The sequence below is a fragment of the Neolamprologus brichardi genome, chromosome 13 (genome assembly GCF_056152115.1).
Source record: "Neolamprologus brichardi isolate AB-2024 chromosome 13, ASM5615211v1, whole genome shotgun sequence".
NCBI classification, from domain to species: Eukaryota; Metazoa; Chordata; class Actinopteri; order Cichliformes; family Cichlidae; genus Neolamprologus; species Neolamprologus brichardi.
Window position 1 is genome coordinate 14,367,076 of NC_142116.1, and position 21,805 is coordinate 14,388,880.

The 21,805-nt window shown below is 39.5% G+C and overlaps 3 protein-coding genes across 6 annotated transcripts in view; 1 reads left to right on the forward strand and 2 right to left on the reverse strand.

Annotated features, from left to right (window-relative positions):
* Nucleotides 1-2,981, reverse strand: part of dlg5a (discs, large homolog 5a (Drosophila)) — a 38,845-nt gene extending 35,864 nt beyond the window's left edge. For all 3 annotated transcript variants that reach the window (XM_006783797.3, XM_006783798.3, XM_006783796.3), the window contains exon 1: nt 2,256-2,981. In XM_006783797.3, coding sequence (XP_006783860.2) covers nt 2,256-2,559 — 304 coding nt within the window. In that variant the 5' untranslated portion in view covers nt 2,560-2,981. The remainder of the gene's footprint in view (nt 1-2,255) is intronic.
* A 3,640-nt stretch (nt 2,982-6,621) lies between these two features.
* Nucleotides 6,622-17,666, reverse strand: anxa11a (annexin A11a). 2 transcript variants are annotated; one of them, XM_006783805.3, is made up of 15 exons: nt 17,510-17,666; nt 14,780-15,049; nt 13,531-13,613; nt 12,141-12,371; nt 11,901-11,988; nt 11,400-11,494; nt 9,887-10,000; nt 9,657-9,747; nt 9,137-9,216; nt 8,989-9,045; nt 8,765-8,858; nt 8,576-8,671; nt 7,571-7,629; nt 7,354-7,476; nt 6,622-7,262 (listed from the first exon to the last, which is right to left on the reverse strand). In XM_006783805.3, exons 2-15 carry the CDS (start codon nt 15,045-15,047, stop codon nt 7,203-7,205), a joined length of 1,539 nt encoding a protein of 512 aa, XP_006783868.2. In that variant the 5' UTR covers nt 15,048-15,049; nt 17,510-17,666; the 3' UTR covers nt 6,622-7,202. The 2 variants fall into 2 exon arrangements, with proteins under 2 accessions (XP_006783868.2, XP_006783866.2); XM_006783803.3 differs by having other exon boundaries at nt 12,141-12,518.
* A 3,572-nt stretch (nt 17,667-21,238) lies between these two features.
* Nucleotides 21,239-21,805, forward strand: part of zcchc24 (zinc finger, CCHC domain containing 24) — a 39,387-nt gene continuing 38,820 nt past the window's right edge. Inside the window, exon 1 of the mRNA XM_006783802.2 lies at nt 21,239-21,742. Coding sequence (XP_006783865.1) covers nt 21,503-21,742 — 240 coding nt within the window. The 5' untranslated portion in view covers nt 21,239-21,502. The remainder of the gene's footprint in view (nt 21,743-21,805) is intronic.

The window sequence follows — 21,805 nt, forward strand, 5'->3', positions numbered from 1 at the left end:
GGGAATCTTTGCCGTTTAATAAGAGGTAAAAATGTTGTCAAAAATCAGGAAGCCAGACTTGGTCCCCCCAGCACACAGATGCGCAAAAACAGGCTAAATAATGAATGTGTTTGCGTGTTCTCTACAGCAAATGTGCTGCAGGTTGCCACTGAAACACTTAGAATTTACAGAGCCCAAGCTTTAAAGAATACAGTACTTATGCGTGCATCTGTATGTTTTTCCTTTGGGCTGAGGATGCTTCTTTGGATGATTTCGTGCGTGCGTGCGTGCGTGCGTGCGTGTGTGTGTGTATATAGAGGCTCAGCTGGCACAGGAGGCACATCTGAGAACAAAAGCAGTCAGGCAGCCTGAGAGGAGAACAAGTTGAGAGCAGGTTGCTATCAGCAAGACTCATCACACTCATATTCCCTCTTTTCACACACCCTGCATTGTTCACAGATACACCGCAGCTTTGAGGATTTCATCCATATGTGCTTTTTCTACCAGATTCTTTGCCTGAAGGTGCTCCGTGAGCAGCTTGTCTTCAGTCTCTTGCAAGTATGGCTAAAACATGGTAATCGCATCATCCGAATTACTATGTTAAAAGATAATAAAGAGCACATTAAAGAGAAGCACAACACTTGAGTCAAAGCAGAGGGAGTCAAAAGCGTGACAGCTAATAAAGAGGACTGTAGAAGTACGATAAAGTGCGTCTCACAGAGAGAATTTATACCAGAGAGAGGAGAGCAGGCCCTAATCCTTTGTTGAATAACCACAGGCTGACAAGCCAGACTCACCATTTGTGCTCGCACTCTCCTAATACAAGGCAGGTCAGCTCTGAGGCCCGGTGTTATGATCTATAAAGGTGAGCGAGTGAAGAAAACCCCAGATCCAGATTGCCAAGTACTGCCAACGGCAAACAGACCAGACCAGACTCTCAGCTGCTCACAGAAACACAGTGAATGCGTTTCTTAGCATGTCAGCAGGTGTGTTATTCTGCAGCAGCAACAGTCAATACAAGGAAGTAATCAAGCTTAAGGAAGCATTAGTGATCCAGTCAGCAGAGCAGCAAGACCAAATCAGCATTACCTGCTAAGATCTACTTGCTGGTAGTAAAGTGAGGCGTGCTACAACTTGGCAGCCGTAAACTATGGACACAACTGTAGCTGTTTCACACAGGGTGGCTTCAAATTTATATGCAACATTGCCTGCATTGCATTGCATTTAATGTGAAATGTATCAAAAGCCAAGCATGGTGCTGCATCTCTTCCCCAGATTTGGATCTCAAGGCTCATCCTGCATTCAGGCCCTCGGGGCATGACACTGTTTGTAAGCCACTGGCTTCAGTCATTCAGACAAAGTAAAACAGGCAAAACTAGATGAGGCTTTTACACTTGGTTGCCCTTTGTCTCCATGCAAAAACAACCCACACCGCTGAAGAGGAGGGCACTTGCTGTGAGGACAGAGGCCAAATGAAATGAATGCAATGAATAAACTCTGATTAAAAATACAGCATTAATGCAGAACTGGAGAAAAAAAAAAAATCAGTCCTTGTTAGAATAAAAGCTTGGTTTACTCCCCAAAAAGGGGAGTGTGGCCTGATGCAGACCAATCCATTTAAGCATGGGCAGGCTGCATGCACACATCACGCACAAGGTACAGACCTACATGTGAGTGGTACCCCGGTTGTCATGGAAACAACTCGGATTAATCTAATGTACCATAGCCATCGCATGCCACTAACAACACATGAGAATTTGTGGTGGTTATTAGGCGGTCTGACTTTATTTAAACAGAACACTGATATCAACACTTAAAATATTCTGAAGCTATAGCTACTCAAGCGAATTCTACACTATTGCAATGATTTTTATTGGACTGTAGAGTAGAGAGAGGGCATAATGGCGAGCAATGACAAAAGTCCTTGGTCGTACTAGTCCTTGCTTGTGCATTATTTCTCCAGCCTGCAGTTTAAAGATCAAGGCTAGTGCTTTATATTCTGCACATTTAACAGCACAAAAATTTGCACATTGCCATTAGTTCTTACAAATTTCACAGCATGCATAAAAGAGCACTGCTGCAACCCCCCTCTACAACCTCTTCCCGTTCACCTTTCTCATGGCAAAGCAAGCTTCCAGCTTGAGTATTGTCTAGCTATCCACACACACGTTTTCTTCTGAGAGACCACCCAGATTGTCGCTGCTTACAGTAAGTAGTACTCATTTATGGATTCAAGTGAAGACCCGTTCAGGAGAACTGAGAGTCTCAGCTCTTACCGGTGGAGTGGTCCACAGGTCCTCCCCCGTTGTTCCCGAACAGAGCAGCATACAGGTCAGGGTATGCCTTCTCCAGGGCCACACACAGGTCGAGGAAATGGTCGCTCTCCTTGTTCATCAGCATCTTCAAAAGGTGGTCGACTTTCTCGGCGCTGGACGAACAGTTCTGGTCCAGCTCGAACCTGTCGAGTTGACTCAAAGTACCGGAAACTATCAGCAGCTCGATCACACGGTCAGCATCTGTTATGGACTCCAATAAGTTCTGGTGACACTGGTCTAGCAACTCTTTGTGCTTTGGCTCCATTGCTATCCGCTGTAGTTCCGTAGCTTCCCAGCTAACCCCAGACGGCCAAGTGGATGTAATATCCTTCCCGATCAAAAGTACTGAGCGATTATTGAACTTAACTTGTAGCGGCTTGCAGAACTTCGCCGGAGCCACCACGGCATTAGGTTGCACGGGAGAACAATTTTTATAGCATACTGAAAAAGGCACAAGAAGCCATATTTGTTGCCCAAGGCTGTTGACTGCACTAAACAGCGATACATTTTTCCATCTTACCAACGTGTGGCGCTTCTCGTCGTTTTTCGCTCCCTTTCAGAGTACGCTTTAACCGAACACGTTTTCCTCTTTTTATGTATCATTTCATGCGCCTTTTGCTGACTCAACTGCTGGGAAAACTCACGTAACTCCGCCGCTGCTGCCCAGTTACACTGTATCCTCCGCCATGTCTGAGCAACTCAGCAGCTGCTGCTCGCTGTCAATCAACAGTCCGCTCGGTGACCATATAAGGCAAAATGAGGCGGGGAAGACGCGACGGCACGCCCATTTCTTCAATGGGCGTACACATCATCCCCGTACTACGTCGAAAATCCCAGGTGGAAAAAAATCACAACGAACAGAAGGAAAATATAGGGATAATATTAAAAATATCGACATGGCGGTAAAGAACCACAAATGCTGCACTTCTACCCAAAGGGGGAACGTTCTAATTTGTATTCTTATTACAGCAGTTAGTTAGTATACATTTATATATTCCTATTTTGAGTATGTATATTATTAATATTCATATAGAGATTTATTTGTAAATGCCATATATTCTATTTCTGTATCACGGATTTTTGCATCATGACAACAAGACAAATATGTGAAAAAACCTGTGGACAAACTTGCCAACAAGAATAAATAAATTCTGATTCTGATTCTTTAATAAGATTTAATACGATTTTGCAGTTTGAAGCCATTGTTATACTTTTTACTGCAGTAAGTGTAAATTAAACTCCACTAAATCAGATTTTACTGATGCAGTCTCTATCAACCGGCAACAAAACGACAGTGTGTTGCTAATTACATAATAATTCATATTTATTTACGTAATGCAAGGCTTTGTGATGGAGGATGTTCTTGCTAGTTTTACCTAAAGCATATATCTTTCCTCAGTGTGAATCATTTCCCATGTCACCACTGTGCATGAGATGAATTTGAGCTAAAAAAAAAAAAAAAAAAAAAAAAAAAAAAAAAGATGTTGCCAAAAATAGGCTGGTTGATAAACCGGGTGATATTAATTCATTATTCTAATCTTTGGATTTAACACTGACACATCAAATCAGCAGAGCTTCATGCTAATCCTCACTGACTACATTAGGAATTTTATTTGGGGAGAAATGTTAAAGCAGTGATAAAAACATAGGGATTTTTATCTTGCCCTTGCATAATGCTGCTGCTGCTGCTGAAGCCACAGGCTTATGCGCCCTGCTTTGAAAACCAAGCCGCACTGCAACCAGTTTTACTCTGCGCACTATGTATATGTGCAGGATTAGGCAGAGCCATTTGTGAACGTATATGCGGTGACAAATGAAATGTGTATTTGACTAGGCTTTGTGAAATGCAGTGTGATGATGATGGATGCACTCTGCCTCTAGTCTACAGATGAATAAAGACTGCTGGCACAGAGGCAAGCGTCTGCGGGCATACCTCTCAAACCGTGACCTTATTCATGCATGCACTGAATCTCATTGTGACATCGCCTCCAAACCCACACCTCCTCCTTTCTGTCTATCTGCCATGCTGGCTCCATAGCTTGTGCAACCATGTGCTATCCCTTTAGATGAAAAATTAATTACAATTCATTCATATCAAAGGGAAGCAGGTCCCTAGTGCTGACACAGATTGGACAATTGTGTCTGTATCCTACTTCCGAGGACAACACATTTAAATAGAGAAGACAGCCTGATCCTTTTTATCTTGGGGGTATGAATGAGTTTATTATTTAGACTACAAGGGTGGTGCTTGTGGCTGTCTGATAATTTACTGAATTTTATTAAACAAATTATACGTCAGGCAGCTCAGATCACAGATCACAGCAGATAATAGCTTTATCTTTTATTGAAAAGACTGTCAACAAGTATATCCATCACCGATCCCGGTCAAATTGTCTCAAATGGAGACAACAAATCATTTTCACGGATTTTTTCTTTTCTTTTTTTTATTATCAGCTTCGCTGTCTCAGCTGAGAGTAACAAAGCAATTGGTTTATTAGACACTTACTTCTCACACTAATTTCCTGCACGAATGCATGAGAGTGATAGCATTCCCAAAGCAGTGAATACGCAATGCTCATTTAGTGAAATGTTAGAAGGGTATGTGTTTGCTGCTGTCATTTATAGAGTTTTATGTTTCATAATGTAATTTCATCTTTTCCCCCACAATACCTCAGACACTGCGAGAGGATTCCCAAGTAATTAGATCAGTCATAACAGACAGTAAATTAGGCAATTCGTGGTTTTTAATTAACGGTGAATTACACAGCCTTCAGCTAGACGCCTGCAACAGATGAGAGGCTGATGGTTGTAATGATATCAAAACTGCAATGTTGGCATAGACATGCCAGAAACACTTTATTTTTTTAAAAAAAAAAAAAAACCTAATCTAATCACATCTAAATTATCTTTTCAAAACTGATGTAATCGCATTCAGGATTCATTACACTTTTAGCCATTGCAATCTAAACAGCCATCTAAAGCCCTCAAACCTTCTCTGCCATTTCTAGTCAGTTTTAACATGAGGTGATCAAAAGCGATTTCTCCAGCATGGCTCTTCCCTAAGGGTCCCCCATGCATCTGACAGCATCACAGTCATGGTAGACTCGTTTAATGTGAGCATGGCAGCTTTATGGATGCCATTAATTCCACAGGCTCCGCCCCCGCCTCCCCTCTTCTCACTTCACAGAGTTATTGATTGTAGTGCACTTAACACACACACATACACTACTATGGCCAGCCAAGCGCATAGCCATGTCTTTACAGTGTTGAACAGCATTTTAAGTGAAGCCAACAGGATTTAATAAGGCATATAGAGCTCCTTCTGCAGCCACACATGCTGGCCTTATCCCCCTTCAGGAAAGAAAAAACAGTTATCTGTATTGATTGAGCAAAATACAGTGTTTAAGTTTCACACTACTTTATGGCAGTGATAGTGAGACTTTTAGCTGATACAGTGTGAAAGAACTTGCAGCCTTGTTTGGTGGTTTGTACATGTGTAAACTGTGACCAGGATGATTAATTCAGTGCCATGATGTGACTGATTTTTGCTTGCTGCATTTTTTTTTTTAGAAGACATCACTGCCCTCTGCTGACAAACCAAGTCTACTACCAAACCCTTACAGCATCACAGTGGTACAGCCAAAGGTTTGGTTATTAAGCATCACTGCAAAGTTTGAATGGCTGGCAATAAATGTTACTTTTTGACCTAAAATACAGTAACTAGTCAGTCAGTATCCTTGACAATGGCGGTTTAGTGAAATTCTATTCTTTTAGTGAAATTGACCAATGCTCGCAAATCATTTTTAAAAAAATCAGAGTAACTTCAGACTTCCAGAGTTGACTTAGGTGATCAAACATGTATGATTTAATTCAAAAAGCTAAGCTTAATTTTCTTTATCAGAAAAAACTCGAGAAAAAAAAAAGAAGAAGATTTTCTTGCCTTCATCAACGGCCAAATTACCATCTTTATGGTTTTTTCAAATGGCTTTGAACAACCTGTGAACAATGTTATCTGCTGCACTATGTATTAACATTTTTTTTAGACTTCTGTATTGTGCAAGGGTTTGTCTGCTTGAGGCAACAGATGTTGGTAATGTGGTGTGACACAAATAAAAATGTAACTAAACTTGGTTTCTTCTAAAAAAATTAAAAAAAAAGCATTACTGCCATATTCATATATTCACAACGCCTTTTCACCAGAATCTACTTGCGCTTGTGATCCCATAAATGGATGTGACATACACTAGAGTGTATGCCCGTTTCCTAAAGCCTTTTCATAGAGTTTGTTGCAGTTTTATGGTTGAATGAACAAAAAACAATCCCAGTGTACATTCTCAGTATTTATTTCCTGAATCCCCTGAAAATGGCACCTTAATTATGAAACATCATGCTCAATGATGAACTATAGTGACCTTTATGTGACAAAACTACTGCAAACATAGCTTTTAGAAACAAAACTCAAGACTAGAAAAAATATAGAGAAGAGATTGTACAATTGCAAGCATCATATTTTACTTTGGTACTTAGCTGCTATGTATTATATGCCTCACATTAACTAGCTGCTAAACATCAGATACAGTTCAGTATCTGATCATATTGGCACAATAAAAAAATCTTTTAAAATATATATATAGCTCTTCAAAATCCAATGTAAACTCTTACAAATCTATTTTGTAAATCCATGTACTGTCATATCCGGCCAATATAGTACAAACAAAAAATATATAAAACATGTTTTGCATAGAAAGGTAATAATATGTATGAGCTTTTCAAAGCTAGGTAAATTTTGCATTGAAAGCATTGACATGGCATGCAAGTATGCAGTGTGTGTATAGTGCATACAGATGATTCAGAAAGATTATATTTGAAGAAATGTCTGTAAAGAAGTCGACAGAACGTCTCCCTTTTTCAGTCACTGCCCCCGCAGAGCTTGAGTAGGAGTTTCTTGTAGTCTCCTGATGTGTCTCCCTGTTCAACACAGGCCAAGAAAATTAAACATCGGTCTCTTAAAAACAGATTTTAGTGGATACAGCGCTTTTGTATTATAGTGGATACTTACAGAGATCGCAGTGTACAGAGACTTGCCGTAATTTTTCAAATACTCCTGGCGAATGTCGAGCATGTCAACCTCGGAACGGGAGACCATGATCCGGATCAGAGTTTTGTCTTTTGTCCCAGCTCCCTGCACACAAACAATAACACGCACACACACACAAAAAATGAATATGATGCTCCATCTATTTAGTAACGCATAGAAAGAGAGCAGGCTGTCTCACCTTCATGGCCTTGTAGAGTCTTTCAGCAAAATATGCAGGTGTATTTTTAATGCACTTCACTAAAACAGAGAAAACCAAGTCATTACCAAGACAACAACAATATATTATTAACTGTACAAAAGCAGTTTATTTCTCTAAAACACCACAAAATGACATCTGGGAAATGGAAACAAAACAACAACAACAAAAAACTTCTTAAAAAGGTTACACTAAAGCTCCTTCAGTGATCTCAGTATATCTGAATGTTCTTAAACGTGTTATGTTATTTAAATCTTATTAAACTGGACTTCCTGATGTATCCACAACAATAACAGCAAGGTGAAACAAATTAAATAACATAAAACAAAAAAACAAAACTAAAGAAAAACACCCCAACAGAAAACACAACAACATCAACGTCAGGCTCAAATCTATTGTGAAATAGTAAATGTGACATTAAATATTCACATGATATTTACTCCACCACCACCTGAGCATCTACATAAAGCAATAAAGCTGAAAAATTCTTCTAAGCCCTAAAGGTGAGGTATTGGTTGATGGAGCTTTAGAGTAAATTAAAAAAAACAAAGAAACCCAAAAACAAAACAAAAAAAACAAAACTGTGGCAAACTTTCAACACTGCACTGCACTGGAAAACTAATGAAAGAGTTCACAAAAAATAGAAATAATATCTAAAAAAAAAAAAAAAGCAAAACAAAACAAAAAAAAACAGGTTACTCTACCATATCTCTGTGAATTGATGGCAAAAGGGGGAGAAGGAGGAGGGCAAGACAAAACAAAGATTAAGCATTTGAAGGACCCTTGCATCTGTACAACACATTTAGCAAAGTTAACTGCAGTACAGTATTAATCCAGTAAGGCAGTTTAATAATTAATAGTGAATCCTTTACTGCGTGCATGCATCTACAATCATTGACCTTTTACGTAGCACACAGTCTAACTTTCCCAGCACATGGGAGTGGCTCTTTTAAGTAAAAACTTGAATAGGCGTGTGCGCATTCTTACCCACTGCCAACATGCCACTCTCAAGATCGCCAGACATTTCCCTGCCGATGCTCTTCTCAATATCCCTACCGCACATCTGCTGGTACTCCATGAACACTACACACATAAGCACAAATCCACAGGAAACAGGTAAACAGACTGAAAAGGACACCAAAGATTTGCCTTTGTTTACTAATCCAGAATTTATACCTGCTCTGAGATGGGATTTGCTCCTGGCACATAAAATGGCATTAAATTTGGACTCATCTGTTCCCAGTTTGTTTTCTCCAGCAGCATACAGGGCCTGTTTAGACAAAAGCCAGGTGTGACAAACTGAATGTCATTGCACTCAAAGAAATCAAGGATTGACCATTTTAAGACATGCAGGTGAATCACTGAACGTAAGTCAACAATATGAAATCCGGAGGTTTTACCTGAGCATCTTGTTTAGCCAGCGAGATGTCGACATTTTCTCGTTCATCCCGATTACCCTGCAAAACAGAGAGCAGCACATTTCCTAGTGCAAATTCGAAAGTAGTTTCTAAGAAAAACAGGTGGTGCACAAGTGTTTCACAACTATACCTGAGCGAGAGAGACCAGGAGCCTGCGGAAGTGGCCTGAGGTGTCTCCACTAATTGAATCCTCCAGTGACTTCTTGTATTCTGATATGGCAAATATGATGTTTTTTAAACATATCAAATGTGAGAAAAATATCAAATGTGACTAAATTTCTCAGATCAATATACTACAAATGGCTATCTGGGAATATTTTGTAGCCCAGATTAGTGACAAAGGGGAAAATGGGACACAAGTAGATCAAAACATAAATATAAAGAGCTATAAGAGCAAACAGTGAATGATTAAGTAATTAAAATAATACCCTTATTTTATATGTTTTGATATTAGAATTGCGACAGCTTTCTTGCTATCAAATCAGAATTTATAGGCGTTATCGTGCTACCCACATCTAAATACACTAAGTTTATCCTCTATGCAATCAATCTCAGTGGTGTCATGCTGTGAGACTAAGGTTAAGAGAGCAGTGAGGAAAAGCAGCATATTTAAAAAAAAAAAAACATAAAAAACCCCTCAAGCATCAAACCTTGTTTGTAAATACGGTTAATCTCCTTGATTTCAGCATTGGAGCGAGAAGACAGGATCTCAATTAGACAGGCCTCATCAGTTCCAGCTCCCTATTAAGAGGACAGAATAATGCTATCATGAGAACCTCTTTGTCTGGATTGCAGCAGCCTGTGTATGTCTTTTCAATGAGCATGCATTCAGACCTTCGTTATGATGCGACACACCAACATGCATTTTCTCAGTATTTACCTTTATGGAACTGTTGAGTTCAGAGGCATCAAACTCAGTGGGGGTCTTCAGCATGGCCATGACAAGCTTCCTGAAATCCCCAGACAGTTCTGAGTGCAGATCCTTAATCAGATCCTGAAAGCGGGGATGGTTCAAAACCATCGTTAACTGCTCCTTGAAAATTTTGCTGCAAAACAATCCACTGTGGCCTAACAACAATCAGCTTTAAGGACATTCAATCCCCTCTGAATCTGACCGGCATGATAGACTATGTGCACGTTAGCATATGCTACTTCCGGTGTGGAAACTCCTGTGGGGAGCTTTGTTTCCGGTGTCCTATTCAGGCCTGGTTTACGGTCCAAAACAAGTTAAGCAAAGGAATGAATCAAGCGGCGATTTACATTTCTATAGATGTCTTGGGCATTTACCCAATAGATCTGTAAATGATGTCCATCGACTTGTTGATATTTTTTCCCCCGCACCTCAGAGCAAAAGAGAAAAGGGATTCAAATGTTATATTTCTCAGCGGTCCCTCGTTTATCGCGGGTGTTATGTTCTAAAAATAACCAGCGATAGGTGAAATCAAGTAGCCAATTTTATTTTTTGACGGTGCAAAATGTTTCGTGGACATCGTCGACATCCAGTACTGCACTTCAGAGTCACACTGCTAGCGATCGATGCAGCGATTCTGTACTGTACAGGAGAGACGTCACAGAGGAGATCATCTGCAGCGATCAGGATGCAGGACACAATGTGATGTAAAAAAAAAAAAAAAAAGCATGCAAACTTGCACTAAAAAAATCTGCGAAACAGCGAGGTGAAAGGTGAACCGCGAAGTCACAACATACCCTTTATGAATACTAATGTATAGAAACCGTTACCAGCAATCATTCATTTTTGTGTGGCTTTTTTTTTTTTTTTTTTTTTTTTTTCACGATTTGTTAACATGCTGTGTAGGTGTGTACTTGACTAGCTGATATCGACATAAAGGGGAAACATCTGGTTTGACTATTCTTCACCTGTAGTTTGAATGCTGAACATTTGCCTGTTTAAATCATAAGACCAGTCACTATACAGAGATGTGCTTCTGAATGTGGACGATGTGTCTTCTGATTTTGTAATGCAGTTCTGCTTGTGTTGAGTGATGTAAACAAGTGATCGATCTAAACTGTTTAAATGTCAAAATTGATCATTAGATTTTTTATGACACAACAGTGGTGAGTGCTCCCACCTTCTGCTCTTTGTAACTTAACGTGATCTTTCCGTTTTCGAGTTTTGGACGTGATTTTCAAGTATATCTTTGCAGTAGCGATTGACCGCAAAGTAAAGCTACCGGAAATGTACAACCCTACATCCGGTCTCAAACCAGGAAGTTAGCATTTTCTCGTGCACATGGTCTATTAGCATGATTTGCCTACTCGTCACAATCACTGCTATGTAATGAGACAAAGTCATGTTTCTATATTGGCAAATTGTTTGCATACACAGTACTAAGAAAAGAAAAAAAAAAGGCATTAATTATGAGAATCGTTACCTTGCCATAGGCGGTTTTGTAAGACCGGAGCAAAGGAACGCGCTGTTTGTTGGACCGACTCCCGAGCAACTCAATGATGGCTTGCTCATCAGTTCCTGCACAGACAAGCCAGAGATGTCAAGTCAGGCACAGATCAATTTTTTTTTTTTTTTAAATTGGCTTCTTCTCACATTTAATTCACACTATGAATGAAAGGAAAATGACATAGAAAAGAAGAAAACTAAGGCTGTGTTGAGCTAATGACAATAAATGACTATTCACCCATTGTTTTAAAAAGGCTACCCTGCTAAACATGTGCTCATTTATCAGGCTGTGAATCAGGTAAAATATTAAATGGGATCATTCCCAGAAGAACGAACAGAACACAGTTTCCCAAATGTATAATATCCAGAGTGTCTTGCCTATTTGCCTATTTTCTGGGATGTTTAAGCTGCACAAGATTCTCTTCTTGCTTAAAATAGAGTTTATTCTTCCTGATCAGAGTCTGTCCACAACACTCACCAAAGCCCTTCATGGCCTTCCTCAGGACCTCCGCATCTTTGAGAGGGTCAGCTCCAGGAAAGTCCTTGAGTGTTCCCCTGAATCCTCTCTGGAACAGGTTAATTTGAACTAGGGTTATTAAGTTAGTTTTGCAACACTGCACTGTAAACACAAAGTACATTAAACACATTCAGAGAGGAATAATAAGAATACATTTTAAACCAATAAGTAAAAAAAACAAAAACAAAAAACTACTCTTACATTGATAGGTGGAGCTATTGGCATGGCTCCTCCTCCACCATAGGCTGGCATGGATGGATTTGCTGATGGGGCATTTGGGTACCCAGGCATAGGTGCTGGTGCTCCTCCATAACCTGGCATGGATGGGTTGGGTGATGGTGCACCGGGGTATCCAGGCATTGGCTGGCCAGGCTGACCAGGGTAACCCATTGCTGGACCCTGGTTTTGTTGTGGTGGCATGGTTCCTCCTGGCTGTGGGTACAGGCCACATGACTGTTGGTTAGGGATGGGGCCACCAAACCCACCAGGTTGAGGGGCAGGTTGGTAGCCCCCAGGGACTTGGGCAAACATGGACGTGTTTGGAGGAAACCCCCCCATGGCTCCAGAGATCTGGTTGGCCTGTGATTTGGAAATATTGTCATCCCATAACATGTGCACAGATTCTTGAAGATTTTTTAATTTTTAATACAGGTAGCTGGTCACACCTTTTTTGGTTACACTTGTTTGTCAAATTACAATGATTAAAATAAATATTTCCAAGTAAATACTCAAACTGAGATTAATATTCCTGGTGTTTATACATGATATCCCCAACCCCTGGGCCTCGGACCGGTAGCGGTCCGTGAGTTGTTTGGTACCGGGCCGCGAGAGTTGAGGCTCAGGTGTGAAATGTATGGTTTTCAGGGTTTTTATCGGTTTTCAGCGTTATTTTGTTATCGTTTTTATCGTTAACTCGGTTTTCCTGGGTCTTTTCACGTGTGTTATGAATAAATCTTCTTTTTTTCAGTACCGGTACTAGTTTTATTTTGTTGTATTTATCCGCGACACCTTAAAGGCCGGTCCGTGAAAATATTGTCCGGCATAAACCGGTCCGTGGCGCAAAAAAGGTTGGGGACCGCTGTATTACACCACATCATTTGGTCATGAAATAAAACCTGAACAATTTTAACCCGTCCCGGGAAAAAAAATGGTCCATTGAACCACTAATAACATTTATAGTTCTGGGTCTCAGGAGGATATAAAGAAGAATCCAAAGAAAGTGTGGCCAAGCTATTAAAATGTCATTGCATACATCTCACAGACCAAATAAAAAGAAAAAACATGGGGAAAGTCAAAGAGTAAAAAACAGGGCATTGGTATGTTTAAGAACAATACACAGAAATTAAGTTTATGACTGCTTTTCATGCAGGAAAAATGGAGAAAAACAGGTAAGGGGGGGAAAAAAAGAAGCAATAATGCTGAAAATTTAGGGAGGCATATTTTGAAACCATCTTACCGTAAAGTGAAAGTGCGTGATATTCCATTAATGGCGTGTAATTCTAACTTGAATATTTAAGGCAAAAATCCAGTGATCATGCATTAAACAAAATTTTACAATTTTCTGGGATGTATATTTTGAGATCAAACTTACCATGCCAGGATTGTATCCAGAGTTGGATAAGCCATCAAGACCAATGGAGGGATATCCACCCATAGGCCCTCCACCCCAGCTGCCTGCACGAGTTAACAGAGAAGAAACTATTCAGGAAATTTAAGGAACTGCACTTGCTCCTTGTTTTCATTTAAAGCTCATTTTGAGATTCTGTGGATCATTTTAAAATTTGCATGTGGGATGAATAACGCCAACAGCTGGAACGCAGAAATGCTGACCAACTACGAGTCCGTTCACATTCTTCCATTTTAGATATGACGGTACTTCTTCCATGAGTAATGTCCTACAAGTCATGTTGTTTGTTTTTAGGTGATGTCATCTTTTATTGTCCTTAATGGTCATCACTGCTTTTAGATATACACTTTAATTTTCCTTTATCATATCATTTTCCTCTTTCTGTTGTAATGAAATTTCCAAAGCAATTTGTAAACAATGTTGTCAAAGGTTAAAGGACACATAAACAAAGTTATGAACTCCAGTCCATTAAGTATAAATTCTCATGATCCCAGTTGCCTACAAACACCACTTAACTAAAAGTAGGCACTATTTCACATTAACCAAAACACATGTTAATAAAAAGATTAGGATCACTTTCATGTCTGTATGATAAATAGGAAGCTACAGCCAGCAGCTCGTCAGATTGGCCTCGGATAAAGACTGACTATTGAGCCTGTAATAAGCAAATCTTCAAATCAGCAATTATATGAAAAGTTGTATAAATGTTACTTCTTTTCTTTCTAACTTCTTTGTATTCGGCTTAATGTTAAGTGACAGGCAATCATTTTAATTTATTTAATACATCAATAAGGTATGAAAATGATATTTATCAGTTGGTCGTGTTGCTGTATGTGTCATTGTCACATACAACAACAGTTAATTTGTGTATATACGGTGCAGAGCTGTGTATCGTTGTGCAAACAGACTTGTTTTGTGGGCAGATTTCCTGAAGATAAAATTAGATCACATTCAAGGTCTGCTGGACTCTGAACAGGTGACCAAATGACTCATCTGCTTCAGTGATTACAGTCAGAGTTTGACAGAACAGGATGATAAACACATTTAACTGATGTATTAATCCATCAATCAACAGCAGCAACCAGCTTTATCAACCTTGCCGCAGAAAGTAGAATTATATACATCACAAAAACTTTACAAAGAAATTAATCTTCTCTTTACTTAAGTGTGCAAAAGTGTGCACTGACTTTAACAGTCCTGCACAGTGGCTTACCTTGAGGTGGTGCCTGTGGGTAACCTCCAGCCTGTGGTGGGTAACCTCCAGCTTGAGGTGGATATCCTCCTGCCTGTGGTGGGTAGCCTCCAGCTTGAGGAGGATAGCCACCCGGCTGTGGGGGGTAACCTCCCGCTTGGGGAGGGTAAGCTCCTGGCTGTGGAGGGTAAGCACCTGGTTGTGGAGGGTAAGCCCCAGGCTGAGGTGGGTATCCTCCTGCCTGTGGGGGATATCCTCCTGCCTGAGGGGGGTATCCAGGGTAGCTCATTGCTTTAAACATAAAACGGAGCAGTCAAAGGGATGCCCACCATACAACATAACCTCTTACAAATAATAAGAATCTGCAGCATTATGATCATTTTGTGCAGCTGCCTCCATTAAAAAGTACATCATCTGTTGAAAATTAAAAAGACAAGTAAAAGATCAAACGTTTATGTGAACTGCACCTTTAAGTAATATGCAAATGATGCAAAGTGCATCGCATTTCTAAAAAGAGTCATTATAGTTTAGCATTTTCAAATAAGGTTTTATTATTTACTCTAACATGGAGCAGAAAATGGAAGATGAATGTTACGTTTGAGTGTTTTTGTCTTGAGTTTAATTTTGGTTAGCCCCCTGGAGCCGATTTGCTCTTTCAGTTTTGTTTTTACTGTTTTATATGTTACTGAAGCTTTTATTACTTTTGTTTTTTTTAATAATTATTATTACATAAATGGTATTTCCACAATGTAGTGATTTACACATTTGTGTAACAAGCAAAATGTCCCCAATTAAATTCATCAACCAGTATAAAAATCTGCCAAATCAAACATGTGAAACTACCAGCTGTAGTGAAGGGACCAGCTGAAAGGATCATTATTATCATCATTATTTAGCATTACAATAAAGCACAAGACTTTGTGAAAACAGTTGACTCACAATCATGTGTGTCTAAGTCTCAAAAAAAAAAACAAAAAAAAAAAAAAACTAAAACTAAGTACATTTCCTCATTTTTTAGTTAGTTTTCCCTCAAAATCTAGTTTTCTTGTACATTTTACTTACCTTCAGTTGGCTTTACTAGCAATAACTTGTGGTGTTGTTAATACCACATTTAAAAGTTTTAAAATCTGTATGCTTTATGTTTGTAATCTTTTGTTGAAATGAACTTTTGACCTGCGAACCTATAACTGTGAAAAGGTAATGACTATGTGTTGCTTTGGTTTCCTGGTTTGGAGTGTGTGGTTACACCGTTGCTGCTGCTGCTGCTGCATGTTAAAATCGTGTGAATTACTATACAAGGCAAGTTCACACGTTTAAAACTAAAAAAATAAATAAACAAAAGTTTTTAAAATATTTACAACACCTCAGTAAAGCACGTTAATTTTGCTGCTTTTCTGAATTTAACAATGATGTGCTTTAATTGGCTTCTGGTCTAATATTTGCATAATGCTTGTTTGTATAGTGAGACTACAGGTTTTATAGCCGATTTATATCCCTGACCCCAAACTGTCTTTCACTGTTAACCAAGCCATGCACAATCATTTTACGTTTCTTTTTTCCCTTAATATGAATTGAACTAGTCTTTTTCTAGCCGCTATTAACTTTTGCTAATGCCGCAATGTAGAGGTCATGGTCATGGAAACCTAATGAAGGACAGACTCTTCATTCCATAGCCATGTGATCACAGATACTTTTAGCTCAGTGGTGGGATGGTAAGGAAACTTTCATTTTGGTTAGGCATAGTATGAAAAGCTTGTCCTCCAGCAGGCCCATTTATTCCGTGGTAAAACTGACTCCAGTTGACTTAACTGGAACAGTCTTCACTGCTTTTATCCACTGAGGATGAAAATAAGCTGCTACTGCATTTGAATAAGCACACAGGGCAAGAAAGATACCCAGGGAGGTCAAATTAGAATCATAAAAACAACACAGCACACGTCATTATCTTAAACTACTGCTGATGTCCGGCTCAGAAACACTGATGCTGAGTGTTAATGTTAAGGTCTTCGTGTACAAACATGAGTAAAACTGTTTAGTTTCAAATCTGTCTTAAGCACATTTAAATGTTGTTCAGGGGGAACACATCTGACTGATTTCCCCTGTAAATTGTAAGCAGTCACATCTCCATATATGTTCTTTTAAAGAACGGTCTTTAAAAAAAAGTGACTGTTAATATTGGGAAATCCTAACATACGCAGTTTACTCGCTTTATAACTTAGGCGACTTTTGGACCGGTTAAACATCGTGACCAGTGTTATAATATGCTAAACATCTACTATGACAGTCCTCGGAAACAAACCTTTGGCTCGCTAATTATAAAATACTTACGCAGGCCCATGCCTTGGGCCTGCGTTAATAATTTTAGAGAGCTAGCAAGTTAAACTGGCTCCCAACTGTATTTACATAGAGTAGCCATATCCGTCTAATCCATTGAAGGCTCGCTCGCTTCCCGCATTTAAGCTAACTAACTACAAATAAATATAACAAAATATCAAGCAACAAAAACGAAATTACGACCCGCATGTGTACTTTCTAGCTTTCTTCGACTGAGCTAAAGGCAAAGGTATGTCTGTAATAACGTTGACAGAGCAGCTAGCGACTGCTTCGAGAAGACAAGCAGCTCGGTAGACGTCAAAGCAGCAAAACGCCTTAAAAAAACGACACCACGATCCAGCTCAGGTATAACCGTTGCTAACCTGTCAATCAACGCTTTAGTCTGTGTAGGAAGCTGTTTTCGCTTTTAGCACTTACTTTAGTTTTCTTGCAGTCTCTTCCTGAAAGCTTGTATTTCTTCGACTAGCTTGGTTGTATTTAAGTGGTGTGGGTGGGACTCAGAGTTTCCATTCAAGGTTCCCACCCATCTCTCTCTCTCTATAGCCGTCCTCTTTGACAACGCCTATAAACAAAAACGAATTACTCCCTGCTGGACGTATATGTGACCTATGGTGACTTAATGGAAAACGTGACAGCTATTATTACACAAAAGGTATGTTGTTTGACTGATGTGTTCCTGGAAGGTAACACCCTACTCAGGTAAGAATATCTGAGTGTATAACTGAGTTAATCCCCTTTCTTTGTACATTTTTGTTTTTATTTTCTTGGAGCTACAAGAAAATGTAATGATTAATGTAGCTGGCAGTAATAAGTCTTAGCAATTTTTAAAAGATAAAATGAAATAAAATAAAAAATATTAGGAAGTGAAACCATGCTGTAGGCTTGTGAACATATACAGCCAAAAAGAAAGAAAGAAAGGAAGGCAGGACAACCAATTCTGTTCTAAAGTTTTACTTATCAAGATAAGATAACACTTTTTATTGTCATTGCACATTTATAGCTGGTACAATAGTACAATGAAAATGGAAACTGTCCCACTAGGTACAACTAAACACAACACAAACAGTAACAACACAACACAGTAACTTTAAAGTGGCGTGATAAGCGCAAAAAAGGTATAAGCAAAAAAAAAGAAAAGAAAAAGGAATGACTTCATAAATAAATAAAAGAAATTAATGAATGTTTCTTGCACATTATTATTATTGCCCTCCAAAAAAAGTCCAGGGAGGTAGCCAATCAGGTCAGCTGTTAGCATTGATTAGGGCTATTGCCCTATTGTAAAAGCTGTCCTTGAGTCTGTTTGTCTGTGACCTTGGCAACCCAAATCTGGGCAGGAGATTCAGGTTGCTGAGGTCACTTAAACACCCGGTGACTTGGGTATGTGAAATCCCGTAGCTCTCGTGAGACGGCGAGTGCAGTACAGGTCCTTCAGGGAGGGAAGAGGATGTCCAATGATTTTGTTCAGGACGTAATGATGAAAAGATATTACAAGGCTCCTCCAGATGGCCATATGGGGGCCACTAAAAATATTGGGGTGGCACACCAAATGTTTTAAGTTTTAAGTTTTCTATTCCAGTTTCATTATGCTGTTGTAATGTAGCCTATACTTGGCTACATGAAAAAATGTTGCAAATTTTGTGAGATGAGATGAGCATCAACATATGACACATTTCACCATATCATTATTTATTCAAGTGAACTAACTAAATACAAACTACACCCTTACTACTTACCTGAGAATTAAGAGGGTAAATAGCAGCCATGTGTTTTGATCATCAATACATTTCAGCATCTCTATAAAAGCTAAAGCTTTTTTAGCCAGTCTGGAGTTTTTAGGTATGTGTTAACTCAAAGCCAAGGCAAAAAGACATCAGCGGTGATCTCGGAGAACCTATTGTTGCTGCCCATCCATTTTGGAAGGGTTAGAATTATATCACCAAACACTATGACCTTCATTATTGTACAATTAGAAAGATTCAATACAGGGGAGAATTTCATGGGACATCCCAGCAGGGTCCCAGCAGCAAGGCCATGGGGTCATAATTGGCCTGACAAAAACTCCAATCCAGCCCACTGGACTGCTTTGGAAAATGTTAAGGAGGGCATACATTTTGGACTTCCTACTAATAAAAGACCTCCCCATGGACATTCATACTACACTAAATTAATAGATAAAAAATTAAACGACAAAAAAGTTCATTTTTTCACTATTATAGAAACTTTTTGTTTCACAATAAAAAGACAAAAATGTACATTTTCTGCTAATTAACAAAACCTTTCAGTTTTATAATAACTACAGGACAGTCTGGGTAACAAACTATCTGAACTTGTCTGTCATTTTTTACATTTATTTCTTACAATTTAGGGTCATTAATTTTTTTCAGCAGCATTTCTCTGTTGTTATCTCTGAGTTCAAATGTGCAGTTGAACCTCTGTACAGTGATAGATACCCAGATAAGTTTATCTGGCCCACTTAAGATTAAAGTGGGCTGTATGTGGCCCGTAATGTAAAATAAGTTTGACATCCCCGCCTCTGCTTCAGACTCCTAAATGTTAAAGTTCATGTACAAAGTACATTTAGAAAAAGACTGAATAAATATGGCGTGTTTGAAAGGGTTGCCAGCACAAGACCTCTTGTCTCTAAAAAGAAAACATTAGCACAGTTTAGGATTTTCAAAGTTGCATCTGAGCAAATTGAAAACACCTGGAACAATGTCGTCTGCACAGATGAGAACAAAGTGGAGATGTTTTACCACAATGTACACTGCTACATTTGGCAAAAACCAAACACAGCATATCAGCACAAACAACTTGTACCAACTATAAGCTTGGTGGTGGAGGGATGATGTTTTGGGCTTGTTTTGGAGCCACAGGTCCTGTGCACCATGCTGTCATTGAGTCGATCATGAGCTCCTCAAGTATTCTGGAGTCAAATGTGAGGTCATGTGTCTGGCAGCTAAGGCTTGGCTGAAACTTGGTCATGCAACAGGACAATGACAGCAGCAAATCTACAACAGAATGGCTTAAAAAGTAAAGAATCAAAGTGCTGCAATGGCAAGGTGTTGCAAAGTCTAGACCTCAACCACACTGAAATGCTGTGGCAGGAAAGCTGTGCAGAAATAAATGCTTCCAAACCCCAATGAACTCAAGCAACACAAGGAAAGAAAAGTGGGCCAAAGTTCCTACAAATGTGAGAGACTGATAAAGTAGCACAGACAACATTTACTTCAACTCATTGCTGTTAAGGGTGGTTCAAAGGCTACTGAATCACAGATTGTGCTTAGTTTTTCACACACTCCTTCTGTGTTGTGGCTTAGTTTTGATGAAATAATGTTACAATGTAATATCACATGTATTACTGTTCATCTGAAGTTGTATTTCACTCATTTTAGAACCTGGTTAGGTCTATTTGTTTTATTATTGTGTCATATGCACCTCAGAACTGAAAGAGCTTTTCACATGACTCTACTGTAAATGTATGCACATATCGGAAATATCTGTTAATATAGTTTATATATGTGACTCATTGCAAACGTCCTTTCTCCTAAAATTCTCCTAATTTAGGTCTGCAAATTAAAAGTACAAGATAAAATTAGGTTTTGGAAAGCAGTAGTCATACTTAAGAGCCAGAATAACCCCTCTAGGAAATGAATACCAGTATCTTCTGGATTCATGGATATATGCAGGGATTTTTGCCACAAGAGGGAGCCGTTTTTAAGGTTTTCTCCATAATCTGCTGCCTTGAATCTGCGGGTTGGCTGGAAGCTGGGACGTGCTCGACAGAGTGTGTCCCCATAGAGTCCTGATAACCTGCACAGTTTATAGATTTCTTAACCGCTGGACTAAATGGTATAAAGTTATCCAGGTTTTTCTTTATAGCATATTAATATGTGTTTTCAGAAGGTGGCTGAATGTCATAAAGAATCAGTGAGGCCTGTTTCCACTCAAGGGTAGAGAAATAGTAAACCATATATATTAGTAACTAGGTAAATAATAGAATATGTACACCGTCTTTATTACAGCAGTTACTCGGTTGTATCGTGAATGACTCCTGGAACAAACGACGCGCTGATTGGCTGCTGGTCCTCGGTGACGCAGAGCCGCGTTCATTGCATATTCAAAGAGCTTCTCTCTGCCCCGCTGCAATAAAGGCAGATAGCGGACCATGGGGAGCAAGGGAAAACTTTTTATACTGACATGTTAACGCCATGACTTTTGAGTAACACCTAAGTGGGACGAGGCTCCCGGAGTGAGGAGGACAGGGCCTTTTACAGAAAGAAGAAGAAGAAAAGGGAGCACTTGCCATCAGTTTGGGTACGGGGACGGGAAAAAAGCAACATTTGAGACGAGTCCAGCAAAAAAGAAAAAAAAGAAGCGGTGGAAATCCAGTTTGGACATTTGAATGGAAAGATGAGCTTGCTGTCTGCCATAGACACGAGTGCCTCCGTGTACCAGCCGGCTCAACTTCTCAACTGGGTCTATCTCTCCTTACAAGACCCCCACCAGACCAGCGCCTTTGACGCGTTCAGACCCGAACCCAACTCTTCCCACCCGGATCTCAGTTTCAGCAAGACTCCCGCAGCGGCGGATTTGAGCTCTTCCCTGAACTCCAACTATCTCAACAACTTCTTCCAGCTGCAGCGAAATGAGGTGAACTGACGGCATGCTACGTACAAATCCGGGATATCTGAGGTTGTGAGACTGTGGGTGATT